The sequence below is a fragment of the Lagenorhynchus albirostris genome, chromosome 7 (genome assembly GCF_949774975.1).
Source record: "Lagenorhynchus albirostris chromosome 7, mLagAlb1.1, whole genome shotgun sequence".
NCBI lineage: Eukaryota > Metazoa > Chordata > Mammalia > Artiodactyla > Delphinidae > Lagenorhynchus > Lagenorhynchus albirostris.
This window is the reverse complement of record NC_083101.1, coordinates 5,612,089-5,628,063: the sequence shown is the minus strand read 5'-3', so window position 1 is coordinate 5,628,063 and position 15,975 is coordinate 5,612,089. Positions and strand designations below refer to the sequence as shown.

The 15,975-nt window shown below is 53.9% G+C and overlaps 1 protein-coding gene across 1 annotated transcript in view; it reads left to right on the top strand.

Moving 5' to 3' along the window:
- The first annotated feature begins 519 nt into the window (after positions 1-519).
- LAMC3 (laminin subunit gamma 3) overlaps positions 520-15,975 on the top strand; it is a 59,914-nt gene continuing 44,458 nt past the window's right edge. Inside the window, exons 1-2 of the mRNA XM_060153284.1 lie at positions 520-895; positions 13,374-13,678. Coding sequence (XP_060009267.1) covers positions 520-895; positions 13,374-13,678 — 681 coding nt within the window. The remainder of the gene's footprint in view (positions 896-13,373; positions 13,679-15,975) is intronic.

Genomic DNA, 15,975 nt, shown 5'->3' with positions numbered 1-15,975 from the left:
TCAGAGTTAATGGAACAGTGGAAACGTAAGGATCTACCCCTAGGGTGACTTTATTGCTGGGAGGAGACGTGCAACGGGAAAGACCAGGATGCCCCCTTTTATTTCAGGACTTGAAAGGCACTAGTGAGCAGTTTCCATGTCATGAACAGCCATTGAAACCTCACAAGCACGGTAATGAACCTGCATCATTACCAATCCCTTTTTACAGACGAGGACACCGAGGGTCACAGAGCCAGGGTCCCCCAGCAGAGCCAGGGCAAAGCAGCTGGGGCTGACTCCCAAGCCGAGCACTCCCGGGCACGACCACCAGGGGGCGTGAGCGCCCAGGGACGGAGCGGTCGGGAGGTTGGGGGGCGCTGCCCGCCGTCTGTCCCTCCCTCCCGCCATGGGTCCCGCCCGCCGGGGGAGGCGCGTACTGGGGCCCCGCGCGCGGTCCGCGCCCACCGGAGCGGGAGACGAGGCGGGCGCGCGGAGCCGGGCGTGCACGGCCGGACCGCAAGGGCGTCGGTGCCCTTGACCATGGCGGCGGTGGCCGCGCTTCTGCTGGGTCTGGCGCTCCTGGCGCCGCGGGCGGCCGGCGCGGGCATGGGCGCGTGTTACGACGACGCGGGGCGCCCGCAGCGCTGCCTGCCCGTGTTCGAGAACGCGGCGTTCGGCCGGCTAGCCGAGGCCTCCCACACGTGCGGCCGCCCGCCCGAGGACTTCTGTCCGCACGTGGGCGCTCAGGGAGCGGGGGCGCAGTGCCAGCGCTGCGACGCCGCCGACCCCGAGCGCCACCACAACGCCTCCTACCTCACCGACTTCCACAGCCAGGACGACAGCACCTGGTGGCAGAGCCCGTCCATGGCCTTTGGGGTGCAGTACCCCACCTCTGTCAACATCACTCTCAACCTGGGTAAGCGCGGGCTCGGGGCACCGCCATCACCTCGTCCCCTGTGCGCACCATCGGGGGCTCGAGGCTGCGCGCCCTGGGTTAGCTGTAGGATCCAGATATGGGGGGCCTCAGGAAAGGGACCTGTGCCCCCCACTATCTGGAAGGATAGACTGATGAGTGTCTCTTGGGGCTGGGAGGGGTGGGAAGCCTCCTGGGAGCCCTTTACAGAGCAGCGGATCTGGGTGCGAGGACCATGCCCTGTAATGATTGTCCATCCTAGACCCAGAGCTGTTGTGGGCAAAGAAGGGAGGTGACCCACCAGGGGGTGAACTAGTCGGCTTTCTGGGGCAGGGGTTCCTAATCTTGGGGCATCTGGTTGACTTCTGGGGTTCAGTGAATTCCTGAGGCTGTGTGCCGTCCCTGGGGGTGATCTTGGGACCAGAGCCAGCGTGTTCATCATCGAGAAGGTTGCCCTCAGGGCAGGAGCCGAGTTTCACCCGGCTGTTGGGTAACTGGACCGGATGGCATGGCCTCTCTGCTGAGCCCAAGCCTCTGCACCCAACCCCACGCCATGGTGCAAGAGCCCTTAGGTCCCCGGGAATCACAGTCCCGAGTCCGGACCCAGCACTTCACTCATGGCACCTCCCCCATTTCAGGGAATGGGAATAGCCACCTCCCCCCCGACCCCTGGCTCCGTAGCCCGTTCAGGGAGGGAGTGTTTCCATTGGTCCACACTCCCTTATCTGTGGGTTCAAAATCTCCCAAAGCTCTGAAAACTCAAAGTATTTTTTTTAATATTTATTTATTTATTTGGCTGCGCTGAGTCTTAGCTGTGGCACAAGGGCTCTTAGTTGAGGCGTGCATGCTGGATCTAGTTCCCTGACCAGGGATCGAACCCAGGCCCCCCACACTGGGAGCATGGAGTCTTAACCGCTGGACCAGTGGGGAAGCCCCTCAAAGTATTTTTATAACTCATTTCGGCTGCTAAACCTGACCTGAGGCTACTTATAGACCTTGTTGATCCTAGAGTGAATAGTTGTACATTCTGTCCCTGAGATGTTTGAACATGGCTGTTAGCCCCAGACCCGGCTGGAGGTGTTAACACAATGCATGGCATAAGGACTGCATCATCTCTCTAAAGTCTGAAGAGTTCTGAATTCTAAACCACATCCGGAGCCAAACGGTTTCGATAAGGAATTATGGGAATGTATCCCGATTTTTCAGATGAGAAAATTGAGGTTCAGAGAGGTTAAGTCTTTTGCCCAAAGACACACAGCTGCTAAATGATACTGACATCCGTGTGTATCCAAGATCAGAGCATAAACTTCTTGACGTGAATTCCACCCATCGGTGGAGTTGGCTTTTCCTAGCTCTGGGTGACAGTGCTTTGGGGAGGGCTGGGGAATGGCACTGAAGTGGTAGGGGGGACACCGAGCCTTCTCAGAAGAGCAGGCTGGTACCCACTGCCACCCCAAGAAGCTCGGTTGCTCTGAGGCCTTGTTACCACCCATTGACCTGTCGGGCTCTCCAGGTGGGGCTTGTCGATGGGATGGGAGGGATGGGATGGGACGGGTCTCTCTACCCAGGCGTGCGACAGGAAACCAGTTGGGGGAGAGAGGTTGGGGGAGCTGGCTAGACTGGCCTGGCAGGACCCCAAGGCCACAGGGGAAGGAATCTGGGATAGGATGGGGTCTGTGGGAGACAGTTTGTTCCATGACAGAGGATGCGGGATTGGCTGACGTGTTGCTTGTGTGGGTGGAACCTGGGTCGGATGAGGGGCTCAGGCCGGGCACAGACGAGGCAGGAGCGGGCGGGGGAGGGTCTACGTGTTTGGATTTGGGGCAGTTCTCGTTTACACTTGGTGTGTGCCAGGCCCTACGCCACACACACACACACACACACACACACACACACACACACACACACACACACACACACACACACACACACACATTGTTCTTCCCGTCGTGTTGTGCAACACCAGGCATGTGGGAGGGGCTCTGGAAGGGTCTGTACAGTGAATGCATGAAGGAGGCCCCCACCTCCTCCGTCCTGTGCCCCGGGCTCAGCTCAGGTCTCTCTTTTGCTTGCCTCAGGCCACAGAAGAGGCTTCACACTCAAGCCCAGCACAGCCACTCACTGGGCAGACGCCACCCCCTCCCCGTGCCTCGGTTTCCTCCCTGTGAAATGGGGTGAGAGTTGCCACCTCTCGGGCAGTGTGCAGGTCCTGTGAGCTCAGGTCGGCCAGGCGCTTACAGGAGCTGGGACAGTCCTTGTGTGTGACCAGCAGGACTCTGCTGAGAGCGGCTCAGGCCGAGGTTCCCCTTGGGGTGGCCTCTTCCGAAGGGATTGAGAAATGTTCTCCCAGCTGGCTCCCCAAAGACATCCTGACCCTGGTCCCATTTATGCAGGAGGGGTTCTGGGGACCCACAGCAGCCCCAGACAGACGTGGCCCACGTTTGGTTCCGTTCAAATTTGGTTTTCTCCACGCTGAGCCACAGGTCGCATAATATCAGGGGAGGAAGAGTGCTGGGATCATCAGGGGATTCCCGGTGGGGGCTGGGTGGGTCCTCAGTCAAGGTGGGTGGGAGCCTCTCCTAGCCCTCAGGCGGCCTCTGCTGGCTCTGCCCCCTCTCTCCTTGACCTCGTTGGAGGGAGGAGTGGGCAGCGGCTCTGGCCCCAGTCTCCTGGAGGGAGTGGGGTGAGGCCGGGGGAGGGACAGGCGGCCGGTCAGCCCTGGATGGAGGTCGCTGCTTTCCCAGCCCCCTGCGAGCTCGCAGACATCTGTTCCAAATCCCTGAGTCCTGTCGCTAAGCTGAGCCTTCCTGTCTGGGATGAAAGGCAGCAGCGGGGTCTAGTGGCTCCCAGCCCTCCACGGAGGCCACGGGAAGTGAGCAGGCTGGAGCCTTGGAGTGGGTGTGTGGGAGGTGGGTGGTCATCAGGGGTAACACAGTATTCAGGGGGCCCTCACCACGTGCTAGGGACCCCACTAAGTCAGCACCCCATCCCAGCACTGTTTGTTCTTTTTCTTTGACCACGCCGTGCGGCATGTGGAATATTAGTTCTGCGACCAGGGATTGAACCCGTGCCCCCTGCATTGGGAGCGTGGAGTCTTAACCACTGGACCACCAGGGAAGTCCCCGTTTGTTCTTTTATAGACAGGGAAACTGAGGCTCTGAGGGTGAAATCAGTGCCTAGGGTCCCACCGCAGACCCTGGGACCCTCCCCGCAGTGCGCTGCGTTTGGGGATGATAAACGTCCAGGTTATGCCTCAGCTTTCGGCTGGCCTCAGGGGAGTCTCCCTTCTTGCTTGTACACTTTCTTGGATTCCTGAGAAGCTACTGGAAAGACCATTAAGTCCCTGAGCAGGTGAGTTCTGAGCCCCTGAGTGAGGGGAAGTTCTCTCCAGCCTCAGATCCCGGCTGGGGGCTGACCGTGTGCAGGGCCAGTTCTCCCTGCATCCGTTCAGCATCTGCTCCATCTTCATGGAGCCAGAAGACGAGCTGGGCCCCGGAAACGATGTGGATGAAGATTTATGCTCAGGGGACACACCCGGGGTGAGCGGGCCTCTTGGAGATGTGAAGCGTGGTGGGAGTTGACAAAAGAGTGGAGGGCATCCCAGGTCAAGGGGAGCCAGGAGGCCGCTCTGTGTGTTCTTGGACCTGCACGGCCTGGATGGCCAGAGCGGAGGGGACAGAGGACAGCGGGGCCTGGCCCAGTGGGAGCTGGACGTCAGAAGGACCTGCCGGCCCCGGTGGAGCCTGACGCCGGCTGTGTCTCCTGAGCTTTGACTCCACTGTGTCTTCCTGTCGAGTGGGCGGCCGTGTTTGCATTGGACGAGGCCAGTGCCGGGGCGCCAAGTCCTCCTTCCTTCTCCCTGGGGGTTCTGGCTGGAATGCCGGGCCCCAGTCAGGTCAGGGGTCAAGGCAGCGGCCCTGATTAGCCTCTACCGCAGAAGCAGCCCCCCATGGCCCTGGGCCCAGCTGGCCCTGGCTGGCCTCGCCCCCATCTGGGCTCAGGATGGACCCAGCCGTTGCAGGAGTGGGAAGTCCCAAAGCCCAGGAAGGATGCAGGCAGCCTCCAGATCTCCCCTCCCTCCCCTCCCGCTCTGGCTGCACCAGCTGCGCTTCAGCAGGGCTGAGGATGGGCCGAGACTGCCTCTGTCCTCCTGGTCTTTGCCTTTGCTCTTGCATCTGCCCGGCAAAACTTCCTGTTCCCGCCTTCTCCTGGATAACCCGTATCTCATTCATAAACAGAACAGCCTAGTGCCTACTGCGTGACAGTCCCTGTACCAAGCCCTGGGGATGCAACAGCGGACAGGCCGCTATCTGCCCCACTAGGCTTTGAGGTCACCTCCTACAGGAAGCCCTCAGCCCCCAGGATTGGGCAGAGAGCCTGCCTGTATGCTCTTGCAGCCCCTCACCCTTCCCCCGTCACACTCTAGATCATAGGCGTGAGTTGTTTGTGTCCATCACTGGCTCCAGGCTACAGAGGGAATGCCTGTTTTCACAGCTGCACCCCAGCGCCCAGGGCAGGGCCCCCTGCACAGTGGTGCTGTTGGTTGGGTGGATGGATGGAATGACGGCGTTTAGTCATGCGTGTGCCGGGGACTGTGGTAAGTGCTTTGCAGGCATTTACTCATGAAGCCCTTTTATTGTGATGCCCATTTTGCAAATGGGGAAATGGAGTCACTGTGTTCAAGACACTTGCCCATTTCACTGGAGGGAGGTTAGGTCTTTTGCCCAAGGCAACAGAGCTGCTAAGCAATGGAGCGGGGATGTGAACCCCAGCACATCATGGCTGCACTGTATTTCCTCCCTGGAAACAAGGAATGAGTGGATGAACGCATGAATGAATAACTCCCCAGCCTTCCAGATCCATCCCAGACTCTTAAGCTGTGGCCCCGCCCTTCCTCCTGGCCCTGCCCTGCACCTGGGCACCCCAGGGCTCCAGCCGCTTCACCTGCCTCCCTTCCCCTGCTCTCTCTCATCTCCCCGCCAGCCCTGCCACCAGCTGTGCCCTCTCCCCATCTCATGCCCCTGGCTTTGCCTGTTGGGATCATGGTTGACATTTGGGGCTCCACCTGCACCTCCAGCCCAGTCTCCCACCTGAGCCCTTGACCAGGTCATTCAAGCATCCTCCTGAAAGCCGACCATTGAATGTCACACATGGGCCCCAAACGTAGGGTCCAAAAGTAAAGGTGCACCGTGTAAACGATATTCATAGCAGCATCGTTCACAATAACTGAAGAGTGGAAGCAACCCAAGTGTCCACTGATGAATGAATACGCAAAATGTGCACCGCCATACATGGCATATTTTTCAGCCTTTAGAAGGAAGGAGGTTCTGACACATGCTGCTACGTGGATGAACCTCGAAGACATTATGCTCAGGGAGATAAGCCAGACACAGGACAAACACTCTATGATTCCACTCATGAGTCCCTAAACGAGTCACATTCATAGAGACAGAAGGTAGAATGGTGGTTGCCAGGGGCTGGGGGAGGAAAGAATGGGAAGTTAGTGTTTGATGGGTATGGAGTTTCAGTTTGGGAAGATGAAAAAGTTCTGAAGATGGATGGTGGCCACGGTTGCACAACAGTGTGAATGTGCTTAATACCAGTGATCATATGCTTAAAAATGATTAAGATGGTAAATGTTATGTTATATATATATTATGTTATGTTATATATATATATATTTAAAATTAAAAAGTAAAGGCATCCTTCTTCCTTCCCCCTCGTCTCTCCATGCACCAAAGCAAGGAACTCAGGAATCCGCTGCAGTTCTTCCCTCCTCATCCTTTGACTTCAGCATTCGCCAGATCACTAGATCATTCTCTGGAATGTTCCTTGTCTTTGCCTTCCTCTCCATCATTCCCACTCAGCCCCTCATCTGTTCCCTGATTGATGGCAATGGTCTTAAATGCCCTGACACCTCTCTTGGCAGACTTGTAGTTTGTACATTTCAGTCATGGCTCCATTCAGACTGGACCTCAGAATCCTTCTTAACACAAAGCCCTAGGCAATAATCAATCAGACGAAATCTGTTCACGCTCCCCAGGTTAGACAATAGGCTTGACAATCTTGATATCCATATTTGGGGTTTAGACTCTTGGCCCAAAGTTGAGGGAACTGTCGTGGGCCTGGCTCTGATTCAGCCAGGCTCTCATGGTGTCTGGCACTGTGGTCACAGGGATTCCCCAGCTCTTCACAGGGATTCAGCGAGCCCCAAATTGCCAAGAGCTAGGATGGGAGAGGAAGACGAGAACCGTGGATGGCCAGATGCTAGGGCGGAGGAGCCCTGCTGTGATGCCTCCTGCAGGCTGGGAGCGGCTCTCCCCACCTGGTTCTCATGCCCACAGTGGGCAGGGCAGCCTCGCCCACGCATTTCCGCTCAGCTCCCCACCCTGTCCCCTGCAGCCCCATCCCCAGGCCACTGCTCCCCAGATGGCTCCAATTAAAGGGCTTTGTTTTGTTTCCATTTTCCCAAAATAAGCCTCTCCTTCGGAGCTCGTTCTGCTCGGTCAGTGCCGGATGTGGGCCAGCCTGCTTTTATGGCCGCCCTGGTGTCATTCCTGTTGGGCTTTACATCCCAGCTGGCTGGAGAGGACATGGCTTGGTGTTCCTGGTGCTGGCTTGGGCGACCTCTGCAGTTTTCATGGGCACTGGCACCTCCTTCCTGGGCAGCCCTTTCTCTCTGAGCATTGAATGGAGGGGTGGCTGGTTCGGCAACCTGGGGGCAGACAAGCCTGTAGTTGAGCAGAGACTCAGCTGTTTTCTACGTGACCTTGTGCGAGACCCTTTCTCCTTCCTGAACCTCGGGTTCCTTGTTAGTAAGATGTGCACGGTTATGGACTGTTTGGGGGTATCTGAGATAGAGTGTGCATAGAGCACTTAACAAGGTGCCTGGCGCATAGTAGGTGCTCACTAAATGCTGGCTGTTGTTCAACAGACTCATTCGGGGGGTCGTGATTGGCAGAACCCTGTGACAGCCTCAGTCATGTTGTCAGGCCTGCCTGTCTCCACTTGTTCACTGGATTATAACCTCCTTAAAGGTACAAATCATGCTTCATCTGGCAAGCATTTATGGAGCGTCTGCTGTGTACCTGGCACTGTGCTCAGCTCTGAGGATTCACTGCCCCGTCCCAAGGAGGGCAGAGACTAGTGGGAGGGATGAGCAGGTCTTTACAGAACAGGGTGAAGAGGCTCGGGGCAGCTGGGGAGCACCAGTGAGGCACCCATACCCACAGCTCCAGGGATGAGTAGCCATCAGGGAAGGCGGGAGAAAGGTGTTCCACACACGACTCAGGCTGGGGCATTTGATCAGTCTGCTAAACCAGTGGGATGAGCGGGGATGCACAGAAGCCAGCCAGGTGAGGAGCGGAGGGAACAGCCTATTGGGTGGCTGGGAGTTGAGATCCATGTGGTCCCAAGCAGTGTCACTCCGCAGTTAACAGGTGGGGATGACGTTTTGGCCCAGCTTTTTTGATGGGAGCACACCTGTCTCAATCACCCTGAAGCTTCATTGGCCCCTGGAGCTTGCAAGGGTCTGGGTTGAGGCTGCAAATTTAATTCTTGTCACTGTTCAGAAGATCTCAGGGCCAGTTCCTTCCCCAGCCTTCGGGTTGCCTTTGGCAGAAACCTTTTCATCGCAAAGCAGGGATTAAGTTGCTTTCTTAGCCCTTCTAATTAACTCTTGGCCCTTCTGTTAACTCTTGTAACAGAAAGTCCCTGCTGCGCCTCTGTGACGTACCTGCATCTTCTCGCACCTGGCTTGGCAAGGAAAGGGAAAAGCCGCGATGTTTCCTAGTGTGCGGTGTTGCTCATTTGCATGAAATCCCGGTGGCGCCTTTTTCCAATCACGCTTCTAGCTGCCAGCTACCTTTTAAGTGGCTCCAAGTTCCCCTCCTGAGAGGTGTCTGGCTGCTAGATGTTTACAGAGGAATCTGGGCCTGTGGACCCACGGCGACCTCCACACAGCATCCTTTCGTGAACGCGCACCTGGGGCAAGTCCTCACCTGGTTCCGAGGTCTGACGCCTGCTCAGAACAGAAGCGGCCGCCCCAGACGCCGGCTCCGTTGGCAACACATGCTTTCTTTGAAGGGGCTTGGAGTGACAGTGCCAGGCTGTGCTGCAATGTAACTTTGAAAAGCATCTTAAAACAGAACATGGCAAGGCGGTTGCTTTTTAAATTTTTTTTAATTTGTGTTTTCTCCAGTTTTTAAATTAGAACAAACTTCATGAGAAAAAATTGGGAAAATGTAGAACACTTGAAAAGGGAAGAAAAGTCACTGAGTCCTCTGCCCTGAGGACAGTCATGCTTATGCATTCGATGTCTTTCTTTTCTGCTCGTTCTTTAGGGATTTTTAAATATCATCTGACGATTCTAAATGTAAGGTCGTTTGTCTTTTTTTTATTCAACATTTTCACTTTCCCATGTAATATAAACTCATTGTCAGCTGCTTCCGTGGTTTCAATCATCCTGTGAGTTTATCCCTACAATTTACTGAATCCTTATGGTTCCACTTTTTTCCCTATTATAAAAAAATTCCTTGATGAACTTCTTGATTTAGGTCCCATGCCTTGTTCGAATTCCCAGAAGTGGGATTTTTTTTTTTTTTTTTTCACCAAAGGCCAGGAATATTTTCATGGCCCTTCATCTGTGTCACTACACTGCATTCCCAAGGGGCCAATATGTATACTTTCGCCGCAGTTTTTTCTTTTATTGTGGTAAAATACACATAACATAAAATTTATTACCTTAACCATTTTTAAGCGTACAGTTCACTGGTATTAAGTACATTCACATTGTTGTATTATTGTTGTATATTCACCACCATCCACCCACAGAATTTTTTCATCTTCCTAAACTGAAACTCTGTCCCCATTAAATACTATTACTCTCTCCCCTTACCCACCATTCTACTTTCTGTCTCCATATATTCGACTCCTCTAGGGGCTTCATATAGGTGGAATCATATAGTATTTGTCTTTTGATGACTGGCCTAATTTGCTTCACATCATGTCCTCAGGGTTCATCCATGTTGTAGCATGTGTCAGAATTTCCTTCCTTTTTAAGGCTAAATACTATTTCACTGGGTGGATGGACCACATTTTGTTTTTTAATTAATTAATTTAGTTTTGGCTGCGTTGGGTCTTCATTGCTGCGCGCGGGCTTTCTTTAGTTGTGGCACGAGGACTCAGTAGTTGTGGTTCGCGGGCTCTAGAGCGCAAGCTCAGTAGTTGTGGCTCGCGGGCTTAGTTGCTCCACGCCATGTGGGATCTTCCCGGACCAGGGCTCGAACCCATGTCCCTGCATTGGCAGGCGGATTCCTAACCACTGCGCCACCAGGGAAGTCCCTGGACCACATTTTGTTTATTCGTCATCTGTTGATGGACACATGGGTTGCTTCTACGTCTTGGCTATTGTGTGTAATGCTGCTATGAACATGTGTGTCCAAATATCTCTTCAAGACCCTGCTTTCAGTACTCTGGGGTCTATACTCAGTAGTGGAATTGCTGGATCATATGGTAAGTCTATTTTTAATTTTTTGTGGAACCGCCAAACTGTTTTCCAAAGCAAATGCACCATTTTACACTCCTACTAGCGGTGCACAAGGGTTCCAACTTTTCCACACCCTCACCAATGCTTGTTACTGTTCTCTGATTTTTTAAAATATATTTATTTATTTATTTAATTTACTTATTTTGGCTGTGCCGCGTCTTAGTTGCGGCACGCATGTGGGATCTAGTTCCTCGACCACGGATTGAACCCAGGGCCCCTGCATTGGGAGCGTGGAGTCTTAACCACTGGACCACCAGGGAAGTCCCTGTTATCTGTTTTTTTAAAAAATAATAGCCACCCTCATGGATGTGAGGACCAATTCAGTGCTTTTTAGTGCTATTCATAGACTTGTATACCTATCACCACAATCCATTTTTCAACATTTTTATCACCTCCAAAGAAACCCTGTTCCCGTTAGCAGTCACCTCCCCCTGCCAAGTATTCACCCAACACCCCAGGCCCTGAAAACCACGAATCTACTTTCTGTCCTTCTGGATTTGCCTATTCAGGACATTTAATATAGGTGAAATCATACATTATATAGTCTTTGGGATTAGCTTCTTTTATTTATCACAATATTTTCAAGGTTCATCCACACTGTAGCATGTGTCAGGACTTTATTCCTTTTTCTTGCCAAATGCTATTCCTTTGTATGACATACCACATTTTATTTATTCATTTATCTGTGGACGAACATTTGAGTTGTTTCCATTCTTTGCATTTTATGAGTACTGCTGCTCTGAACATTGGTGTCCAGGTTTTTGTGAGGACGTATGTTTTCATTTCGCTTGGGTACACGCCTGGGAGTGAGACTGCTGAGTCATGTGGTAACTCTGTGTTTAACATTTTGGGAAACCACCAGACTGCTTTCCAAAGCAACTGCACCGTTTTACATCTTCACCAGCTGTGTACGAGGCTTCCGATTTCTCCACCTCCTTGCCAACACTTATTTTTGTCTGTCTCTTTTATTTTATCCATCTTAAGGGAGTGAAGTGGTATCTCATTGTGGGTTTGGTCTGGCTAATGATGTTGGGCATCTTCTCATGTGCTCATTGACCATTGATATATCTTTTTTTGAGAAATGCCTATGTAGATCCTTTTTTCTGTTTTCCATTTTTAAATTGGGTTATCTGTGGTTGTTTTTTTTTTTTTTTTTTGGCTGTGCTGCACAGCTTGCGAGATCTTAGTTCCCCGACCGGGGATCGAACCCGTGCCCCCTGCAGTGAAAGCGCCGAGTCTTAACCACCGGACCTCCAGGGAATTCCCGGGTTATCTGTCTTTTTATTTTTGAGTTGTAAGAATTCTTTAAATGTTCTAGATAAATTCCTTAACAGATTTAACGCTTTGCAAATATTTTCTCCTATTCTGTGGGTTGGCTTTTCATTTTTCTCAGTGGTGTCTTTAGAAGGACACATTTTTTGATTTTGATTCATCTGTTTTTTTTTCCTTTGTCAGCTGTGCTTTCGGTGTCACATCTAAGAAGGCTTTGCCCAACCCAGGTCATGAAGATTTACTCCTATATTTTCTCGTAAGAGTTTTATAGATTTAGCTCTCACTTTGGGCCGAGATGTTTAAACAGAGGATTGAAGTGACTTCTCCTCAGTGCGTAAGGGAGACCGTGGACGGTGACAGAGGTGGCAGCAGTGGGAAAGGCCCTCTGGGGTATCTGGGACCAGGGCAGAACAGCCAGAGGGAAGAAAGCAGATGTGGGAAAGGGGTGGAGAGAAGTTCTGTGCTGCTCTGGGGAATGGGAGGGCTCCCTCCCTCTCTCGGTCATTCATTCGTTCATTAGTCCATCGGTTTTTCTGTTCTTAGGCATTACTTGCTGACACCTGTCGGGGCAGCTGAGGATGTGGGCGGCCGTCCTCCCCACCCTCCCTGCTCCCCAGCCGCATGCCCCTTCCCATCCCGGCCTCCCAGCTCTGAGTAACTCTGGTGCATCTGGAGCCATTGCGAGCGCTCCTGAGGCATAAAGGCGGCAGCTGGGCAGAGAGGAGGGCAGGGTGTGGCCTGAAGATCCCACATCTTGATGTCAGCAGGGTTGGGGAGGGGAGCAGGACTAAAGCCGATGGAGAGGCCACTGGTGGGGGGAATTGAGCAGAGGGGGCCGAGGAGGGGACCCAGGGTGGGCTGGAAGGAGCAGCCCAGGAGCAAGACCCAGGAGGCAGGGCCAGGAGTGTGGGCTGCACGGAGGCCTGGGGAGGGGGCTTCCAAGTAACAGCGATGATCCACGGCCCAGGAAGTAAGGCAAGGCGTGGTCCCCTGGCTGTGACCACAAGGGGCTCTTGGTTGCAAGAGCAGTTTCTATCGAGCGACCCAGAGAAGCTGCACTGCAGTGGACTGAGGGTTAAATCGGGAGATGAGACCATGGGGCCAACAGATACAGACTTCTCTTAAGAACTTTGGATCAAACAGAAGTTAGATGGAAGCAGGAGACAGAGAGGGGTTCGGAGGGGGTTGTGTTAGGATTTGTGGGGGCATGTCTCCAGACTCCAGGGGTCTAAAATCACTGGAAGGGAATGAGACCAAAACGCACAGGTGGAAGGTTTGGTTAATTGGAGTGTAGTGAAAGAAATGACTTTCTAATGGTAGAGCAGGCTTCTTCAGGACGTGGCAACATCCCATTGCTGGAGATAGTTGAGCAAAAAGAGATGGCTGCCTGTCAGGGGTGTTACTCTGCAGATTCCTGTGCAGGGAGACAAAGGGGCCTAGTTAAGGGATGGCAAGTACTTGGGAAGCATGCCAACATTGTCCTCTCCTGTGTCCTTGACAGGCATCACTAATTAATCATGGCACATCCAGCACAGTGCTCCAGGCAGCCTCTAACGATCCATCCAAGATAGTGTACACAGCACAGCCGTTCTGCTCTCCCTGGACCAGGATTCTGACGCTCCCTTCCCTTCTGTAAAATGGGTCCATGTCTTCCCACTGCAGGGAAAGCTTACGAGATCACCTACGTGCGGCTGAAGTTCCACACCAGCCGCCCTGAGAGCTTCGCCATCTACAAGCGCACCCGGGCCGGCGGTCCCTGGGAGGCCTACCAGTACTACAGCGCCTCCTGCCAGACGACCTACGGCAAGCCCGAGGGCCAGTACCTGCGCCCCGGCGAGGACGAGCGCGTGGCCTTCTGCACCTCGGAGTTCAGCGACATCTCCCCGTTGAGCGGGGGCAACGTGGCCTTCTCCACCCTGGAGGGCCGGCCCAGTGCCTACAACTTTGAGGAGAGCCCCGTGTTGCAGGTCAGAGAGGAGTGGGGCTGGGCGGGGGCCGGGTTGGGGCAGGGGCTGGGCTGGACACTCGGGTCCAGGGGACCCCAGGGAAGTCTAAAAGGGCAGGACGACACAGGGGACTGTGAGACCTCCTGTGGTTTTCAGATTTGAAACAACAGAAGCTTTTGTTGTATCTGAATCTTTTGTGGATGACTAATAATGAAATAGATGGAAGAGGGTGCCCTGTGACAGCCACCAACTCAGCTGACCCCTTCCTTAGGCAGGTGTGGAAACTGAGGCCCGGAGTGGGGAAAGGACTTCCCAAGGGCACACGTGGGTTGGTGGAAGGGCCCAGCGCAGACCCTGAGGGTCCTGACTCCTAGCTGGAGGTTCTGCTAGAACTCCCTGCTGGGAGCCCCGCTTCCCCCCTCTGTGATGGATGGCGTTGCCTGCCCTGCGTGTCTCCAAGGGCTGTGACGGGGATAAAAGGGAAAACACGAAAAGAACGTGAGTTTGGAGTCACAGAGTCCTGGGATCTGTGATGTCAGGCAGAGCTACGCAGCAGAACCTCCTGCAGCGACAGAAATTATCCCTAGCAGCACCCTCCGGTATGGTAGCCACAAGCCACGTGTCTGTCTGTAGAACACATGGAATGTGACTAGCACGACTGAGGAATTGAATTTTCATTTTTATTTCATTTCAATGAAGTTTAAACAGCCACATGGGGCCGGCAGCTGCCACGTTGGACAGCCAACTGTAAAGTGACCAGCACAGTGCGTGTCCTAGAAGAGATGCTCATTCACGCTTTGAAGATAAGAGTTCGTGAGCTCACCCATCTTGTGGCAGAGAGCGTGGCAGGCTTGTGGCTGTGTGCATCCGTACAGGGCCCCATCCTGCCCACCTGGGTCTACTCAGCTCTGTGGCCCTCCCAGGATAAGCACCCACGCATGTCCACGTTTCTGTGCGTCCGTGACGGTTCATCTGTGGAGGTGGTGGTCTGTTTGATGTTCTGGGGCATTGGACGGCCCTCTAGTCCACTTCTCTGCATTCCGACAGACCTCTGCCGAGAAAAACTGCTCTCTTCTTCCCTCGACGTATTCAGAGCATTTCCTTTGCCTGTCTGGGATAATGAGGGGGCTGGGATTAGAATCCCGTTTGTTTCTGGAGGGAACACTGAGGCCCAGAAAGAGGTTGTGCCCCACCCAGGCTGTCCAGCACAAGAAAACACGGTGTCAGCTGGCTTGAGGTCCCCAAGGCCACCCTCAGCTTCAGTGATTCACTGGAAGGACTCACAGAACTCAGAAAAGCCGCTGTACTCACGGTGATGATTTATTACAATGAAAGGATACAGGCTGAAACCAACAAAGGGAACAGGTGCATGGGACGGGTCCAGGAGAGACCAGGCATGGGGCTTCTGGGTGTCCTCTCCTAGTGGGGTCATGGGGACAGTGCTGATTTCTCCCAGCAACTGCATGTGACAAGTGCACTGCCAACCAGGGAAGCTCCCCTGTGCCTTGGAGTCCAGGGATTTTATTGGGGGTCAGCCACATGCACATGGCGGACAGCCTACGGCTGACCTTGATCTCCAGCCCCTCCAGAGAGCAGGCGGATTCTGTGTGGCCCAAGGCCTCCCCATAAATCACATTGTCAGCATTGACCAGCTGGGGTGGCCCAGGGCCCCAGGTGAACAAAGTTACTCTTATCAAGGAGGACATTCTGAGGGCTTGCAGGTGACCCCCCAGGAGTGGGGGGCAAAGGTCAGAACTCTCTCAGGCAAGGTTAATCCTTTCTGGCACAAAGTCTTATCTCCAGACGCCCAGGCCCTGCTTATCTCATTAAAAACGTTCACTTGTGGGCTTCCCTGGTGGCGCAGTGGTTGAGAGTCCGCCTGCCGACGCAGGGGACGCGGGTTCGTGCCCCGGTCCGGGAAGATCCCACATGCCGTGGACCGGCTGGGCCCGTGAGCCACGGCCGCTGAGCCTGCGCGTCCGGAGCCTGTGCTCTGCGACGGGAGAGGCCACAGCAGTGAGAGGCCCGCGTACCGCAAAAAAAAAAAAAAAAAGTTCACCTGTGCTCATCACATGATTCTGTTGAAAATGACAATTTCTTCTCCATGGGGCTCCAAGCTCTGTAGATTAGAAAACATTGGCCAAGGGCATCTGAAGACAAGCACAAGGGCGGGGCACCTGCTCTGCCTGCATCTGTGCTATCTGGACAGAGGGGCCCCCTGACTCGTTGCCACTTATGTCCTGGATGCTGTCCCTAACGGGAAAACAGCCTTTTCAGAAATGAGACCCCTGCAGCCCCCAGGCAGAAGGACAGAGAAG